Raw genomic sequence first — 15,772 nt, 5'->3', positions numbered from 1 at the left:
ATATGTCACCACAGAGTAGGAGTAGTAGTAATGAGAGGAAGAGAGAGTAGAACAGGGAATGCTGTGTTTTTTTGGGAGGTGATGGGGCAGTTATGTGAGAATCAGATTAAGTTGATGGCTGTAGAATGAGGGAGATGACAGTAGAAAATTTGAAATTAGGAAGGATGGTTTAGGGACGAAAATGTGGAAGCTAGGGGTAGAATTAAAAGTGCAAGTGAGCGATGGCGGTAAGGGGAGAGCAGGGTAACGGTATTCCAAAGCTGAAAAGTGGCTTAAGTAATTTCATAAAATATCTTTTTTGCACGGTTTTGGGATGTAGCCCAAGGAGTTTGTTTGGGGACTTTGTAGTTCGTGTTTTTTCATCAAGGACTGCCTTGCTAAATATTTCATAATGCGTATGTTTCACTGACTGTCTGAATGGAGGAAAGGACCATAGAGGGACATTTATTATTTTCTCCTTTTTCTATATTGTGATGGAGATTTTATAACTTTTTTTTTATATTATGATATATATGGTTCATGGAGCTATTATTATTATTATGCCCAGTCAATAAAAATGAACTTTCCCATTATCTTTATTTGTATTCTGTTTTAATAACCTCATTGTGAAGAAAGGCTAAGGAGATATAGCAACTTCACATGCTACTAGTGATAATAGGGACTTTTCATTAGGAGAGTGCTGATTTGGGGACTCTTCCAACATACTTTGTTAATATTTTACTTTGTTACAAATAGATGCTAAAGAAACAAAAATGTAGGTGTTTAGTTACCAAACATTTTATGCAACTCTATTTAAATTTTGCTCATCAACATTTTCACAGTAATGCATTTCAGAGCCCTTTGGCAATTTAAGGGTTTTATGGAAAATGGTAGAAAATTTAACCTAGCTCTAAATTCTACACCGGCCAAAAATACCAGGTTTAAACAATTGGTCTTTAGATCATTCTTGAATTGGTTATGATGGCTCCGTTTCTATTTCAGGCCCAAGAAGAGATGGCGTGGAAAATAGCCAAGATGATTGTTAACGATGTGATGCAACAGACACAGTGCAAGCCATCGCTAGAGAAGTCTACCAAGGTTTGTCCTTATGAGATCTGTGACTTTTTTTTAGAGACAAAACTACAGACTATTGTGTAGATCCCTGTTTTATGGCTACATTTAACTCAACCGCTTCTAAATCTCAGATGTAAGCCCAAGATCTGTGCCGCGTCTTTTCCATCTTTTTGGCTGTTCCACGCTTCTAGAATTCCTTCACCCTCCACACTTATTGGTTTCTCCGCATACCATGGTCTAATTACTTTAACCATCGTCAACTTTCTACCTTCAACTTGCTTGTGGCAGCACACTCAAACTATTGGTATCTTACTCAGCCACTTATCCCTTTCTGACTGCACTGCTGCCTTGTCAATGTTAGTGAGATGTATGTGCTGGGATCTCCTTATCTATTGTGTCTCTGTGCAACAATGAACAGAACCTTATAAGGATAGAAAGAAGGCCTCTATTGTAGCACTCCAAATTCGAATGTATTGATGAAATGATTAAAATGTAACTTTAATAGTAACAATAGAGATAAAGTAAGGTTGGACAAACTAACAGAAAGACCAAATACTGTATACGCTCCTAACTAAGTGCTGGTATGCAAAGTGGCTGTAGGGTATTTATAAAAGGTACAACAGAATCACCTTTAAAGTCCAGAGTGTGAGAAGTGGACTAAATACCATAATACAGTATATAGCTTGATGACCTCTAGTGATGAGAAGAAAATAGCTTATCAAGTGATATATATATATATATATATGTATTCAGCAATAAATAACAATGATTGACAGTATATATCAACTGGAGAGGAAACGCTGATAACTAAAGGTGGAGTGTCAGCTTAAAGGGACTTTAAAGGTGATTCTGTTGTACCTCTTATAAATACCCTACAGCCACTTTGTATACCAACATTTACTTAGGAGTGTCTACATTATTTGGTCTTTCTGTTAGTTTGTCCAATCTTATTTTATCTCTATTGTTACTATTAAAGTTTGATTGTAATTATTTCATCATTACATTCCAATTTGGAGTGCTACAATAGGGTAATTAGCCCCAGCAACCAGTTCTTAATTGACAGTCACTAGAGTATACAGTATTTCCTCCTTCCCCTTCTCCCTACCCTTATTATTTACTCTTTGCAACAATGCCATAAGATTGTTATTCTACTTGTCAGGTTTTTCTTATCGGTGCTTATATTCTTGACATTAATAACAATCCTTATTCCCCAGGCTTTTACTGTTTTACTTTTTTTTTTGTTTGTTTTTGTCTTAGATATGATATCAGGGATGCCTGGCCGAGTATATCAGGTTTACCTGCTTTGGGACTGAACTTTTTTCCACACTTATGGACGCTGTTTTAATGCAGCTAAGCAACAACAATAAAAAAACAAAGCAACGTAACTTATTGCAGCCGAGCAAGAGCATTCCCGGTGCAAGGAAACAACAGAGAGGAAAGCGAGCCGAGTCAAAGATGGATTAGTCCTCCCCTACCTGTATCATCTCTCTCATACGTACTTTGCAGAAGGACACATAGCACTTGTTAAGATGAAGGTTTGGAATTTATGAAGTGGAAACAGAGCAGTGAAGTAGGTCTACTGTGAAAGATATGGCAGTTTACCTTGCAAAGATAGAGATGCATCGAAAGACCTGCTGTCATATACCGTTACTGTTGCACATTGATATTGATCCTCTACCTGATATGAGGTTATATTTATTGTATGTGGACAGTAACCCAAGATCATTTCTGTTGCCTCTCCAAACGTAAGCAGGTATGGTTCTGAAACAAAACAGGAAACTAATAAAATAAGTGTGTTCTGCTTTTTCCCTTGGCGTGTTTCTATTAAATAGAGAAGTTTGTGGGTGAGCTTTGAAACTGGTTTTACACTAAGCAAACGTGTAAAGTTTCAAGCATTCATTTGGTTCCATTTTTATTTTTTGGTCAGATTATTTTTCGTCTAATAATGATCTATTCTAAACCATTGATATCCTAAGCTTCTATCTCATGGGTTAAGTGTGTGACCCCTTAGAATATAAACAGGGGCTTCCTGACTAATGTAGTTCCTGCCATTGCCACATGTGTGTTTCCTCTTTCTGCATGCATAGCTTATATGATCTTTCCAGACATAGTATTACATAACACCATCTTTCAAGGCCTGCACATACCTCCTCGAGCTTGTTAACCAGTATTTGTTTTCCTCTCTATTCACTTTTTATATTGCACATCATTCAAGTTTTACAGTGTGTCAAATGGCTGTGCATCTAATGCCTGTCCATGATAGACCATTCAGCTGCTGGATGTACTGTATCCGCAGCATATTACTTTGATAGATATCGGTTCCTTGGGAGGAAGTCCAAGCAGTCAGATCTAAGAATGAAGATCTCCAACACTTGATCTACCTTACAGATCTCTTTCAACAAGTATAACTAGTGTTTCTCTAGTGCCTGATTTATGCTGTATAAAGCAATGCGCTTGTCTTTTCCCAAGAACCACATTGATAGCTGGAATTTCATGTTTTCTAGCTCTTCCTCATGCTTTTATAAGCTGTTACTATGACTACTGCACCAGCAGACATCCTAACTGTTTTTGTTATATCATAGGGATGGAAATATAACACGGTTAACCATTGGAACTGCCTTGTGGATCAAAATGTACGTTGCCAGGGTGTCATTTTTAATATAGGCTACAGTTCACTTTTTTCTAGCATCTAGGTCCAATTTGTTGTCTCCAAAGCTGCGATCTGAGAAATCCATTGTTCTGTTTTGGTGCATTGATACATCAGTACAACTGTACACCCAGAGAAGACTATAATGAATTGTTTGATGGTGTGGAGCTTTCAAAAGTGCTTGAACAATAAGGCACTTTTGTTGGTAAACACATGAGTAGCACTTGGACTCCATCGTGTTTTGGAGCATGGCCTTGGAGCAAAGCTCTTGATGCAACACTCCGTTACACTGCTGTCGTTTTAGTGGTAGAAATATCCCCTTGTGAAAGAAACTCTGGGAGTTTGTTTCTTGTTTGTATGTTTTTATATGCTTTTTTTTTTTTAATTTAATTTTTTTTCCCCTTTTCAAAAAAAAAAAAATCACTTTATGTAATGTTATAAAGTATCTCCAGGGTTGGAGACGAGATTATTTCTATAGATAATGTAATCCAGCTTCAATTGTTCAACTATCCTATGTATTGTCTGGTAATATACAAAAGGAGGCTGTGTATCGCTGTTTTTGGTACTATGTACCTCTTCCATGATTTCCCCATGCCCAAGTATTCCTGTACCTAATTGCTCATCTATTTAAATGTGTTAAATTGAGACTATCTAAGAGAATATTAAAAGTGGCGTCTATCATTTTCATCGTGTGTGATCTCTACATGGGTGTTTTACAAGGGTTGTAATTTCTGCATCCAGTATGAAAGCATTGCTGTGTGATTGACATTGTTTTTCTAAGTTGCTCATCACTTTGTACTTGTATAGCCGCGACACTGCAGGGCTGCAAATATTTACATTTATTCATGCAATGTTTATAAGACTAATTTTGGGGAACGGATGTGACTTACCGAAGGCAAGACCAGTGCCATTCATCCAGCCCGCAATTACTATAACTTCTCTACAGACCTTCGCTTTAAAAACAACTCAAAAAACATCAATGTGTTCCAGTGTAGGTTTTCTTATCTCAAAGACTACAGCAGATTATAATGCTGCCCATTGATGCAGGGGTTCCCAACTCCAGTCCTCAAGACCCTCCCCCACCCCAACAGGTCTGAGCCACCTGTGCTGAAGCAGGCACTGATTGAGCCACCTGTACCGAAGCATGGATATCCTGAAAACCTGACCTGTTGGAGGGGGGTCTTGAGGACTGGAATTGAGAACCCCTGGATTAAGGAATTCAAGCTTAGAGCGCATGCATTGAATACAGAAGTGAACCTTCAGGCATGGTCTGCTTGATCCTGTTTAACGTAATAAAGAAAATGGATTAAAAAATAAACAGTAAGCCAAGTATCACGACTGCATGAAACCGGGCAAGCTCCAACTGCAGGGACTGCACTTCGTTGCTGGGATATAACATTTGTGGACATCCTGTTCCTTTTCTTCTGTTCCCTGCACATCATTGTTGGGAACAATAGGCAACATCTCCCTTCTCTCCCCCGCAAAAAAAAATACTCATGCACCTACCTTCAGTCTTCAGATGCAAATACATTTTGGGATGTCCTTGAAGCAGAACACTTTTTATTTTTTTAATTTTTATTTTTTAAGGTCAGATTATTTTTCATCTAATAATGATCTAAACCATAGAAGTTTAGGATATCAATCTCATGGGTTAAGTGTGTGACCCCTTAGAATATAGACAGTGACTGCCTTACTAATGTAGTTCCTGCCATTGCCACATGTGTGTTTCCTCTTTCTGCATGCATAGCTTAAATGATCTTTCCAGAATAGTATTACATAACGCCATCTTTCAAGGACTGCACATACCACCTCGAGCTTGTTAACCAGTATTTTTTCCCTCTGTATTCACTTTTTATATTGCACATCATTCAAGTTTTGCAATGTGTCAAATGGCTGTGAATCTAATGCCTGTCCTTGATAGACCATTCAGCTGCTGGATGTACTGTATCCGCAGCATATTACTTTGATAGATATCGGTTTCTTGGGAGGAAGTCCAAGCAGTCAGATCTAAGAATGAAGATCTCTCACTGTACACCTGATCAACCTTACAGATCTCTTACAAGTATAACTAGTGTTTCTGAGTCTAGTGCCTGATTTATACTATATAAAACTGAAATGTTTGTCTGTAGGTTTGTGCGTTTGTGCGTTTTGTGGTTCTCCTCCTCTCTCGGCGCTTCTCACCCCGCAGGCCTCTCCTCACTGCTCCGAGCAAGAGGTAATGTCCTCCTCACTCCAGCACCGGGGAGGGGTTTCACCGGTTGCCCTCACTGATCCGAGCAAGAGTCAGGGGCTCGTGCCGGGGGGGGGGAATCAATGCCCGCCGGGGGGGGGGTAGGGGGAAATGAGCGCTGGGGGGGGGGTGAGTGAGGACAGGGGGGGGGGTGAGTGAGGACAGGGGGGGGGGGAAGAACACCCCCCCCCCCTTCTACCGCCACCTGGCAAGCCAGCCACGGAGACAGGAGGGAGGGCACCACGTGACCAGCACATCCCGGGCAACGCCGGGTATATCAGCTAGTGATGTACAAAGCAATGCGCTTATTTTTTCCCAAGAACTACATTGATATCTGTATTATGGTGCTCTCCCACTGGTCACACAGAAAGGAACCCAATATAGTCTGTTTTACCTTCTAAACTTTGTGTAATAAGGTTATTAAAAAAAAAAAGAAGGCACACAGTCTCATTCCTTTTATTACACTTAACACGAATGCAGGCACAAACATTTCCTACGCGCTTTCTTTGCGTTAATATATCACTGCTGCAAGTGTAACATAGTTTAAATATATTCTTGCCATTACGCTCATTTCATGCACTCGCCATTCTTAACCTCATTCATTTATCTCATCATAGTCTGGTACTGTGACATTTAGCCATTCAAACACCTACACACATTCTGTGTGTTTGTTGGTGCCAGGGTGTGTTAGAGTATCTTGATAAATAAAGTGTTACTGATACAAATTTATTTATAAAATGTTTTACCAGGAAGTAATACATTGAGTTACCTCTCGTTTTCAAGTATGTCCTGGGCATAGAGTTATGATGACAAATACATGGTTACAATGAGTGAAAAGGGTTATTACAGTACATTATATACAAGACATTGCATGAACATTAAGAAATAATATATATTATAGGCATCTGTAACAGTTACATACCAGATTAAAATATGAGACAGCTTTAGTTTTGAAAGAACTTACTGTACACTGGTAGCGGCTGGGAGAGTCTCCGGTAGTGACTTGGTGACACACACACGAAGATACTGTACATTCTTAGTGACATACAGTATGATACATGTACACACAAACTTAAGTGCCAAAAAACACAAACACCTGCATATATTGTGACGGTTGGAGCCACAGGGTTGTGCTTCTGCAGCTACAATGCATCTACAGGTGAAGAAGACACAGGGTATGTATGACCTGGCCAGCAGACCAGCGTACTGTGAGTGAATAAGATGGACATGAGGAGATGTTCACAGTGCAATAATTAATCTTCATTTCTTCATCTTCAGGAATTAAAGAGTTAAAAAAAAAAGGATTGTACTTGCAGAACAAAATAGTTTCCTGCAAAATGAGTTTTTAATGCATTTTTCTGGGGATGCTACATTAATTATAGGGTAGCATTCAGAAAATTCAGATTTATGCAACGAGCATCACACATTTCACAAAAGCCTATCTTGATCTGTTTAGGAGCCAGATATATTAGAAACTTATCTACTTCAGCTTGCCAACTGATGCCGCAAATTTGAAGGAAATGCCGCAACATTCATTTACAGTTCCCCAAAACCTTGCTTACCGCATCATAGCTAGAATAAAATAAGTGTCCTGGTTGATGACATGATAATGAGAATACTGAAGTAATCCTTTGTAGCTTCCTATCTGTTTTAAGCATGGTTATTTCCTTAGTCATTTGCTGCATTTCACAGCTTGTACAGAAAACCTGAGTGACGGTAGTACAGAATAAAAAAAACCTTCAAAAAACAGGTTTTGTCAACTCTTCAGGCTTAATAGCAAACTATTGCATTCCGAATCTGATGGTACAGTAGCAGTCCAGACACAATGAGGTTACAAAATCTACTACACGAGGTACAACAAAATGAGCAAGCTCATGTACAATTCAAACAATCATCAAAATCTGCTTTACCATATTGTCATACAGTGCCAAACTAAACAAAGATGCTGGATAATGACGTGTCACGTTTACATTTCCTGTAAATTTTGAACGTTTTCCTTTTTTAAATTTTTTATTTTATTTGTAGCAACAAAACAGAAATGTTTTACATACATTTTTTTCCTCGTTGTCTCTCTATAAGGCTGGGGCCATGGTACTGCAGACTGTGCGGAGGCGTCCGCACGCTGAGCGAACAGACTGCCTTAAGCCAGTGTTCACGTCCATGCGGCGTGCGGAAGCAGGAGGGGGCGCGCGTTGCGTGATAAATCAGTTAAACTGATTTCTCAGCGCGACAGGTCACGTGAGCGGTTCGCCCAATGAGGGCGAACCAGCTCCGTGACATCACTTGAAACGTCCCCAGGTACGCCCCACACAGATCGTCCAGCATGGCCAGGGAAAGCACCCTCTCTCCTACAATATTCCTTCAATTGAACTTGACAAGCTGTATAATTTTTTTTAGGAGAGAGGAAAAAAGGATCAGTACTACTCTAGGAGGGAACCCAATATGCACTTTCAAAGAGAGACTATGAGAGACTAATTTATATGGAGTAAAAAAATTATGTTTCTCTTGCGTCTCCATAACAGTGCATCACCATAGTGACATCCAGGACAGAATAGGGAGGGAGTCTATTGCCGGTTGCTTGGAGGACTTTCAGCTGAAGCCAGAAGTAATTTATAATGTTTCGTGAACGTGTGTAATGAGGACCACATGGCCACTCTGCATAGTTGATCTGAGGATGCTTGATGTTTTAATGCCCATGATGTTGCCATCGTTCTGTAGAATGAGCTCCAATTGAACCTCCTGGTATATAAACCTATAGGAGTCTTGAATAGTGGTTCTGATCCATTCGACTGCTGTGGATTTGGATGCCACACCTCTTCTTGTTGTCGGCCAATAGTATGAACAGCCTCCTGAATGCTCCAATATCCTTGGATATTTGCAGGTACATTATTAGAGCTCTTATTACTGTCACTCTAGTAGGTGCAACTGTTCGTGATGCTTTGGGTAGAAAGAAGGGACTGTTATTTCCAGGTTTAAATAGAAATTTGAAATTACTTTTGGATTTAAAGATGGAACCGTTTGCATAATCACTTTGCGTTGATGCAATACAAAATATGGTGAGTCACAAGACAATACAGTACTTCTAGCTCAGCTCCTCTCCTAGACAGGGGTGAGCAAACTTTTAAGGCCAAGCCCCCCTTTTCATCCATGAAATTTCTCTGCCCCCTCCTGCCTGATGTAATCAAAATCACATGGAAAAAAAAACCTTTACTAAACGGTATTTAATGTAAATACAAATATGTCTAAATACTTAAATATTTCAACAGCTTGCACTTGCAAAATTAGGCTGCGTCCACGCTGGCGCTGAGAGTGGTGACATCAAGAACTTTCCAAGCATGAGCACAGGGTGTCCTGCATAATTTTGTTTGTTTCCACTTTAAAAAAAAAATTATTTCTGTCAATTCATAGTATGATTGATATAGTTGCAGCCTACCCTTTCATTTGCAGAGGATCGCAGCGAAACAGGAGAGCAGGAACCAGCGCTATTGCAGGGCAAACACCGTTTGACACAGCGCTCGGGCGTGCTCCTCCCCCGTACCTCCGAATCCCCCGCACACACACCATCACGTGGCCGCCATCTACACTATCCTTTTCGACCTCCTGCGCACATCTTCTGCTGCCCGCCCGCGCACATCATCTTGGCCGCCTGCGCACAGCTTTTCCGGCCTCCCGCGTACAGCGTCTGCCGACCCGCGCACCCAGGTTTCGCTGCACGTGCCCCCCTAAATAATCTTGCGCCCCCCGAGTTTGTGCACTGCTGCATTCAATCACAACACACACAATCACAACACAGACACAACACTCAATCACAACACACACTCAATCAGAACACACACTCAATCGCAACCAACACAACAAACACAATCATAACCAACACAGACACACAGACTCAATCACAACCAACACAGGCACAACACACACAACACCCATACACACAGCACACACAATCACAACAAACACAGACACTCAATCACAGACACACACAGACAAAACCAACAGACACAACACATACACACAATCACAACCAACACACACACCCACTCAATCACAACACACACAACACACTCTCAATCACAACCAACACAACACACAACAAACACACAATCACAACCAGCACAGACAACACACACAAAATCACAACCAACACAACACACAGACACACACACTCAATCACAACACCCACACACAGCACACACACAATCACAACCAACACAGACACTAAATCACAACACACACAGACAAAACAACAGACGCAACACACACAATCACAGACACAACACATAACCAATCACAACACACACAGCACAGACAAGACACACTCAATCACAACCAACACAGACAACACCCACACCCCACACATACTCAATCACAACATACACAGACACAACACACATCACCACACACACACACACACACACACACACACTTTCACCGAGGGGGGGGGGGAGAAGTACTAAGCATGCTCCTGCTCTGGTCCCCCCATGTGCTGCTGAAAACTGGGGCGTGTAACAGACAGGAGAAGGAGGGGATGTCTGTGTGCAGGGAAGGCCCCGCCCCCGCAGCAAGCCACAGAGAAGCAGCAGCATGAAGCTGCTTTTTCGATGCCCATGCCCGCCCCCAGGTTTCACCGCATGCAGCCTGTGCCCCCCCAAAATAACGCCCTTCAGCACGTCCTGAACAGCAATACCGGCTCCCTATCTGTACTGAAGCTATGCGCAAGCGGGGAGACTATAGAGCCTGTTACAAATGCGTTATTTACATCAGTTATGCACATATGACGTTTACAGTACATGTATCGTTAAGTGGAAAAAAGGTAGTGCTTCACTTTAAGTACATTTTCGCTTTACAAACATGCTCTGGACCCATTGGTACGTTAATGCTGGGGTATGCCTGTGTAGCGCGCTTTCGCCCACCCGTGGGAGAGGAGGCATCTACTGTGTGTGTGTGTGTGTGTGTGTGTGCGTTACCTGTAGCTCGCAGGAGACCTGAACCTCCGCCACGGGGAGCCTGGGTTGTACCTGATTCAATGTGACAGCGCCTCCACCTGCACGGGATCCCAACTATGTGGATAACCCTGTGCAAGACCATATATGTACAACACACACTGATGCAATAAAACAATAGCACTTTACTGTTGGGCATATACTGTATGCAATGACAAACAATGATAACAATAATACTACTGGTTGCAGCTAACCATACAGCCTTGCAGTGTGCGGCTGCTCCAGCAGCGCACCCTTGCAGCCTTGTTTTTTTAAAACATCGATTCTAAGACGCCTCCCGATTTCAGACGTGAAAATGGGTAAAAAGGTGCGTCTTAGAATTGAGGAAATACGGTAGTGCTTCACAGTATAGCATTACTGACAACAGTGATAAACATATCTAACGGTAGAAATATGCTTCCCTTAATTCAGCATGGCATAAAACTTTTATAAAATATATTTCATCATTGAATTAAATAGAAATAGCCGTGGATTAGAGAGGTTTATTTTAGAGCTGTTCACCTATTTTCTATATTAAAAAAACGTTGAAGTACATTCCGTTAGGTTTCAAAAGCCATGCTTGAAGTATACATGCTTAAAGTAGAATGTTAGATGAAGTTTAAAAAGGAAGTTCAAAAAGAATTGGAAAAGTGGACACCATCTTCTGTTTCTGATTCCTGCATTTGATCTATGCTGGAAAGGCAGATATCATCCCAGACTGCACATCTCAACTCTTAACTATTGCTGTGATGCCACCTTTACTTTATATATTTTCTGTAACTTCACTTATTTTTAAATTATACACTTCCTTCCACCAGCCTCATCATGTCTCTAACTCTATTCATATATCTCCATCTCTCCTTTCTTCCCCACTTCTCAGTTCACATGAACTCCTTTCTTACCTGCACCCTCTGTCACCACACCGCTATACACCCTGCACTAAAACACACCCCAACAAATCATCCTCACACATTCTCTTTCTTTCCATGCTTCTCCTCCTAGCTTCTGGGGATATCTCTCCCAATCCTGGTCCCTGCCTTATTTCTACATGCCTCCCACATGCAACTTCTACTCCTTCTGGTGTTAACCCCTCTAACTTCATACCCATCCCCTGCCACCCTGCCTCCTCTCTCCCTTTCTCCTGTGCCCTTTGGAATGCTCGCTCCCTCTCTAACAAGTTCCTCTCCGTGCATGACTTCTCTCTCTCTCACTCCTTGCTTCTATTTGCTATAACTGAGACCTGGCTTACTCAGTCTGACTCTGCTCTGGAAGCTGCCCTCTCCTACGGTGACCTTTCCTTCTCCCACACTCCGCGCCCTGATGGCAGGGGTGGAGGTGTGGGGCTCATGTTCTCCTCTCTCTGCCGTTACCGAACCCTTCCTATTCACCCCTCTCTTGCTTTTTCCTCCTTTGAGGTTCACACAGTCCAGATCTTCTCGCCTCTCCCAGTCCATGTGGCGGTCATCAATCGCCCACCTACCTCTACTCATCCCCTCTCTGCCTTTCTCACTTTGAATTCTGGCTCTCTTTCTTTCTCTCCTCAGACTCCCCTGTTCTCCTCCTTGGGGACTTCAACTGCCACATTGATGACCCTTCTCTTCTTTGGACCACCCGCTTTCTCTCTCTAACCTCTTCTTTTGGCCTTCAACAGTGGACTGAAGCTAGCACCCACAAAGATGGCCACTACCTAGACCTAGTTTTCACTTAAAACTTTTCTCTCACCGATTTCTTAATTTCTCCTTTTCCTCTCTCTGACCATCACCTCATCTCATTTTCTCTATCTCGCTTCTTCCCCTCTCCATCTCGCCCTCGTTTTTGCAGAAATCTGCGCTCTATTAACCTACCAACTTTTGATTCCACTTTACGCTCCTCCCTCTCCTCTCTCAGTTCTACTTCAGACCCTGATAACCTGGTCAGTAACTACAACTCTGCCTTATCCTCCTCTCTTGGTCTACATGCCCCCCTTTCTCTCTGCCGTCCTCGCCCTTTTAACCCTTAGACCCTGGCTAAATTCCAACACACGCATGCTGCGTTCCTCCACTCGCTCCTCTGAACGCCTCTGGAGGAAATCTCATACGCTCGCAGACTTCCTTCACTACAAATTTATGCTGTCCTGTTTCAACTCTGCCCTCTCTCAGGCTAAACAAACCTACTTTTCATCACTAATCAACACACACAAGTCTAACCCACGCCGACTCTTTTCTGTCTTTGACTCTCTACTCAGACCACCCTCGGCTGCCTCCTCTTCTTCCTCCATCTCACCTCAGGACTTTGCTGACTTTTTTAAGGAAAAGGTAGAATCCATACGTCAGAACATCCCATCTGTTGCCTCCTCCCATCCCACACTGCTTCCTAACTCTCCTCCTGCCTTTCTTGCCTCTTTTTCTGCTATCTCGGAGGAGGATGTGTCACTGCTGATCTCTTCTCCCTCTACCACCTGCCCTCTTGATCCCATTCCTTCCCATCTCCTAAAACCTCTTGCTCCTTCTATAATCCCTATGCTCACACAGATCTTTAACTCTTCCCTCTACTCTGGTACTTTTCCATCCTCCTTCAAGCATGCAACCGTTATACCATTACTCAAAAACAGCAAGCTTGACCCTACCTGTCCTTCTAACTATCGACCTGTCTCCCTCCTGCCTTTTGCCTCCAAACTCCTTGAATGTCTTGTATTCTCTCGATTGCTACACTTCTCAACACCTATTGTCTTCTAGACCCTCTACAATCTGGCTTCCGCACTGCTCACTCTACTGAAACAGCCCTCTCTAAAATAACTGACAACCTCCATGCTGCCAAAGACAGAGGTCATTACACTCTGCTCATATTACTCGACCTCTCTGCAGCATTTGACACCGTGGACCACCCTCTTCTCCTCCACATTCTCCATACTCTTGGTATTCGGAACAAAGCTCTATCCTGGATCTCCTCTTACCTCTCCCATCATACTTTCAGTGTCTCTTTTGCTAACACCTCCATCTCTATCGATCTCTTTGTGGGGGTGTAAGGAATCCACACCTCAGTTTACTGTTTACCTTGCCTTACAGACCTGTGCAGTCCTGGAACACTCCCCTTGGTATCTACTGCAGCTGTGCAAGCTATCACTGCAACCTAGCCTTGTACCACTCATTGGAGCAGTGCCCTCACACCCTCCTCCGGGGATTGGCCCGCTGGCCTTTAAGTACTGCATCCCCACAATCCTTCTCTGCCGAGCATAATCCTTCATGGATCTTCACTGTGTTTGCCACAGCCACCTGTCTTGGCCGCCTTGCTGCTGTTTTCATGTTCATGTTCCTTGTTCCTAGTTCATGTCCTGGTTCCTGTGCTGAAGCGGTGGATTTCCAGCGTAACTTTAGCTCCCTGTTTGCTGAGACCTGCTGCCCTTACCATAGCAGAGGTCTGTCTCTGAGCCCTGGGGCCTGCTGCTCTCTCTCCATTGCAGAGGCCGTGTCCTGGTTCCTGTGCTGAAGCGGTGGATCTCCAGCGTAACTTAAGCTCCCTGTTTCCTGAGACCTGCTGCCCGTCCCATAGCAGAGGCCTGTCCCGAGGTCTGTAGCTCTCTCTCCCCGCACAGGCTCGTTCTGGACTCCTGCACTGAAGCATTGGTTTACCAGTGCTGCCTGGCGGAGTGCCCACTCCGGTCAGCCTTCTCCTTCCTGAGACCGGTGCCATGGGCCGTGGACGCCACTCGCGCAAACCCCGTTCCCGACCTGCAGCAATTTCGCTGAAGCAGGAAGACCTGCTTGATCTCCTGTTGCCGACTCCCTGCTTGGACTACATTTACCATGATGTCTCCAATCCTGACCCTGGCTCGTCCACTGACTACGCTGCTCTCTCCAGTCCCAATCCTGCTATGTACGACTACGAACTGCGCAATCCGGATCAGCCTGCGCGGTCTAAGGTCGGTGCTTATACAACCCCACCTCAGCCACGCGATCTGACCCTGGTTTGTTGCGAGCACAACCGTGACAGGGTGTACCCCAGGGCTCTGTCCTGGGACCCCTTCTCTTTTCTCTTTACACACTCTCTCTAGGTGACCTAATCACATCTTTTGGGTTTAAATATCACCCCTATGCTGACGACACACAAATTTACCTTTCAACCCCTGACCTTACACCTGCTATACAGACCAAAGTTTCTGAATGTCTCTCTAGAATATCATCCTGGATGGCCATCCGCCAACTGAAACTTAACATGGCAAAAACAGAGCTCCTTATACTTCTTCCCAAACCTGGCCCTACTATCACCTGCCACATTACTGTTGGAAATATGATCATTCACCCATTAGCCCAAGCACGCTCCCTGGGGATCACACTTGAATCCTCTCTCACATTCTCCTCTCACATTCAAAACGTTTCTAAAACTTGTTGCTTTTTCCTCCGCAATATCACAAAGATACGCCCCTTCCTCTGTTACTCGTCTGCTAAAACTCTGACTCAGGCCCTCATTCTCTCCCGTCTTGATTACTGAAACCTCCTGCTGTCCGGCCTCCCTGCCTCCCCTACAATCTATCCTAAACGCTGCTGCCAGAATCACTCTACTCTTTCCTAAATCTGTCTCCGCGTCTCCCCTCCTGAAATCCCTCTCCTGGCTTCCGATCAAATCCGCATCTCACACTCAATTCTCCTCCTCACTTTTAAAGGTTTACACTCTTCTGCCCCGCCTTACATCTCAGCCCTAATTTCTCGCTATGCACCATCCCGACTCTTGCGTTCTTCTCAAGGATGTCTTCTCTCTACCCCCTTTGTATCTGAAGCCCTCTCCCGCCTTAAACCTTTTTCACTGACTGCCCCGCACCTCTGGAATGCCCTTCCCCTCAATACCCGACTAGCACCTCTCTATCCACCTTTATGACCCACCATA

General features: G+C 43.3%; 1 protein-coding gene across 1 annotated transcript in view; it reads left to right on the top strand.

Moving 5' to 3' along the window:
- The window catches only part of AKAP10 (A-kinase anchoring protein 10), a 37,795-nt gene extending 33,408 nt beyond the window's left edge, over positions 1-4,387 (top strand). Inside the window, exons 14-15 of the mRNA XM_075594134.1 lie at positions 982-1,077; positions 2,311-4,387. Coding sequence (XP_075450249.1) covers positions 982-1,077; positions 2,311-2,316 — 102 coding nt within the window. The 3' untranslated portion in view covers positions 2,317-4,387. The remainder of the gene's footprint in view (positions 1-981; positions 1,078-2,310) is intronic.
- Positions 4,388-15,772: the final 11,385 nt, after the last annotated feature.

Source organism: Ascaphus truei, chromosome 3, assembly GCF_040206685.1.
Source record: "Ascaphus truei isolate aAscTru1 chromosome 3, aAscTru1.hap1, whole genome shotgun sequence".
Classification (NCBI taxonomy): Eukaryota; Metazoa; Chordata; class Amphibia; order Anura; family Ascaphidae; genus Ascaphus; species Ascaphus truei.
This window is presented reverse-complemented; position numbering and strand designations above follow the sequence as displayed.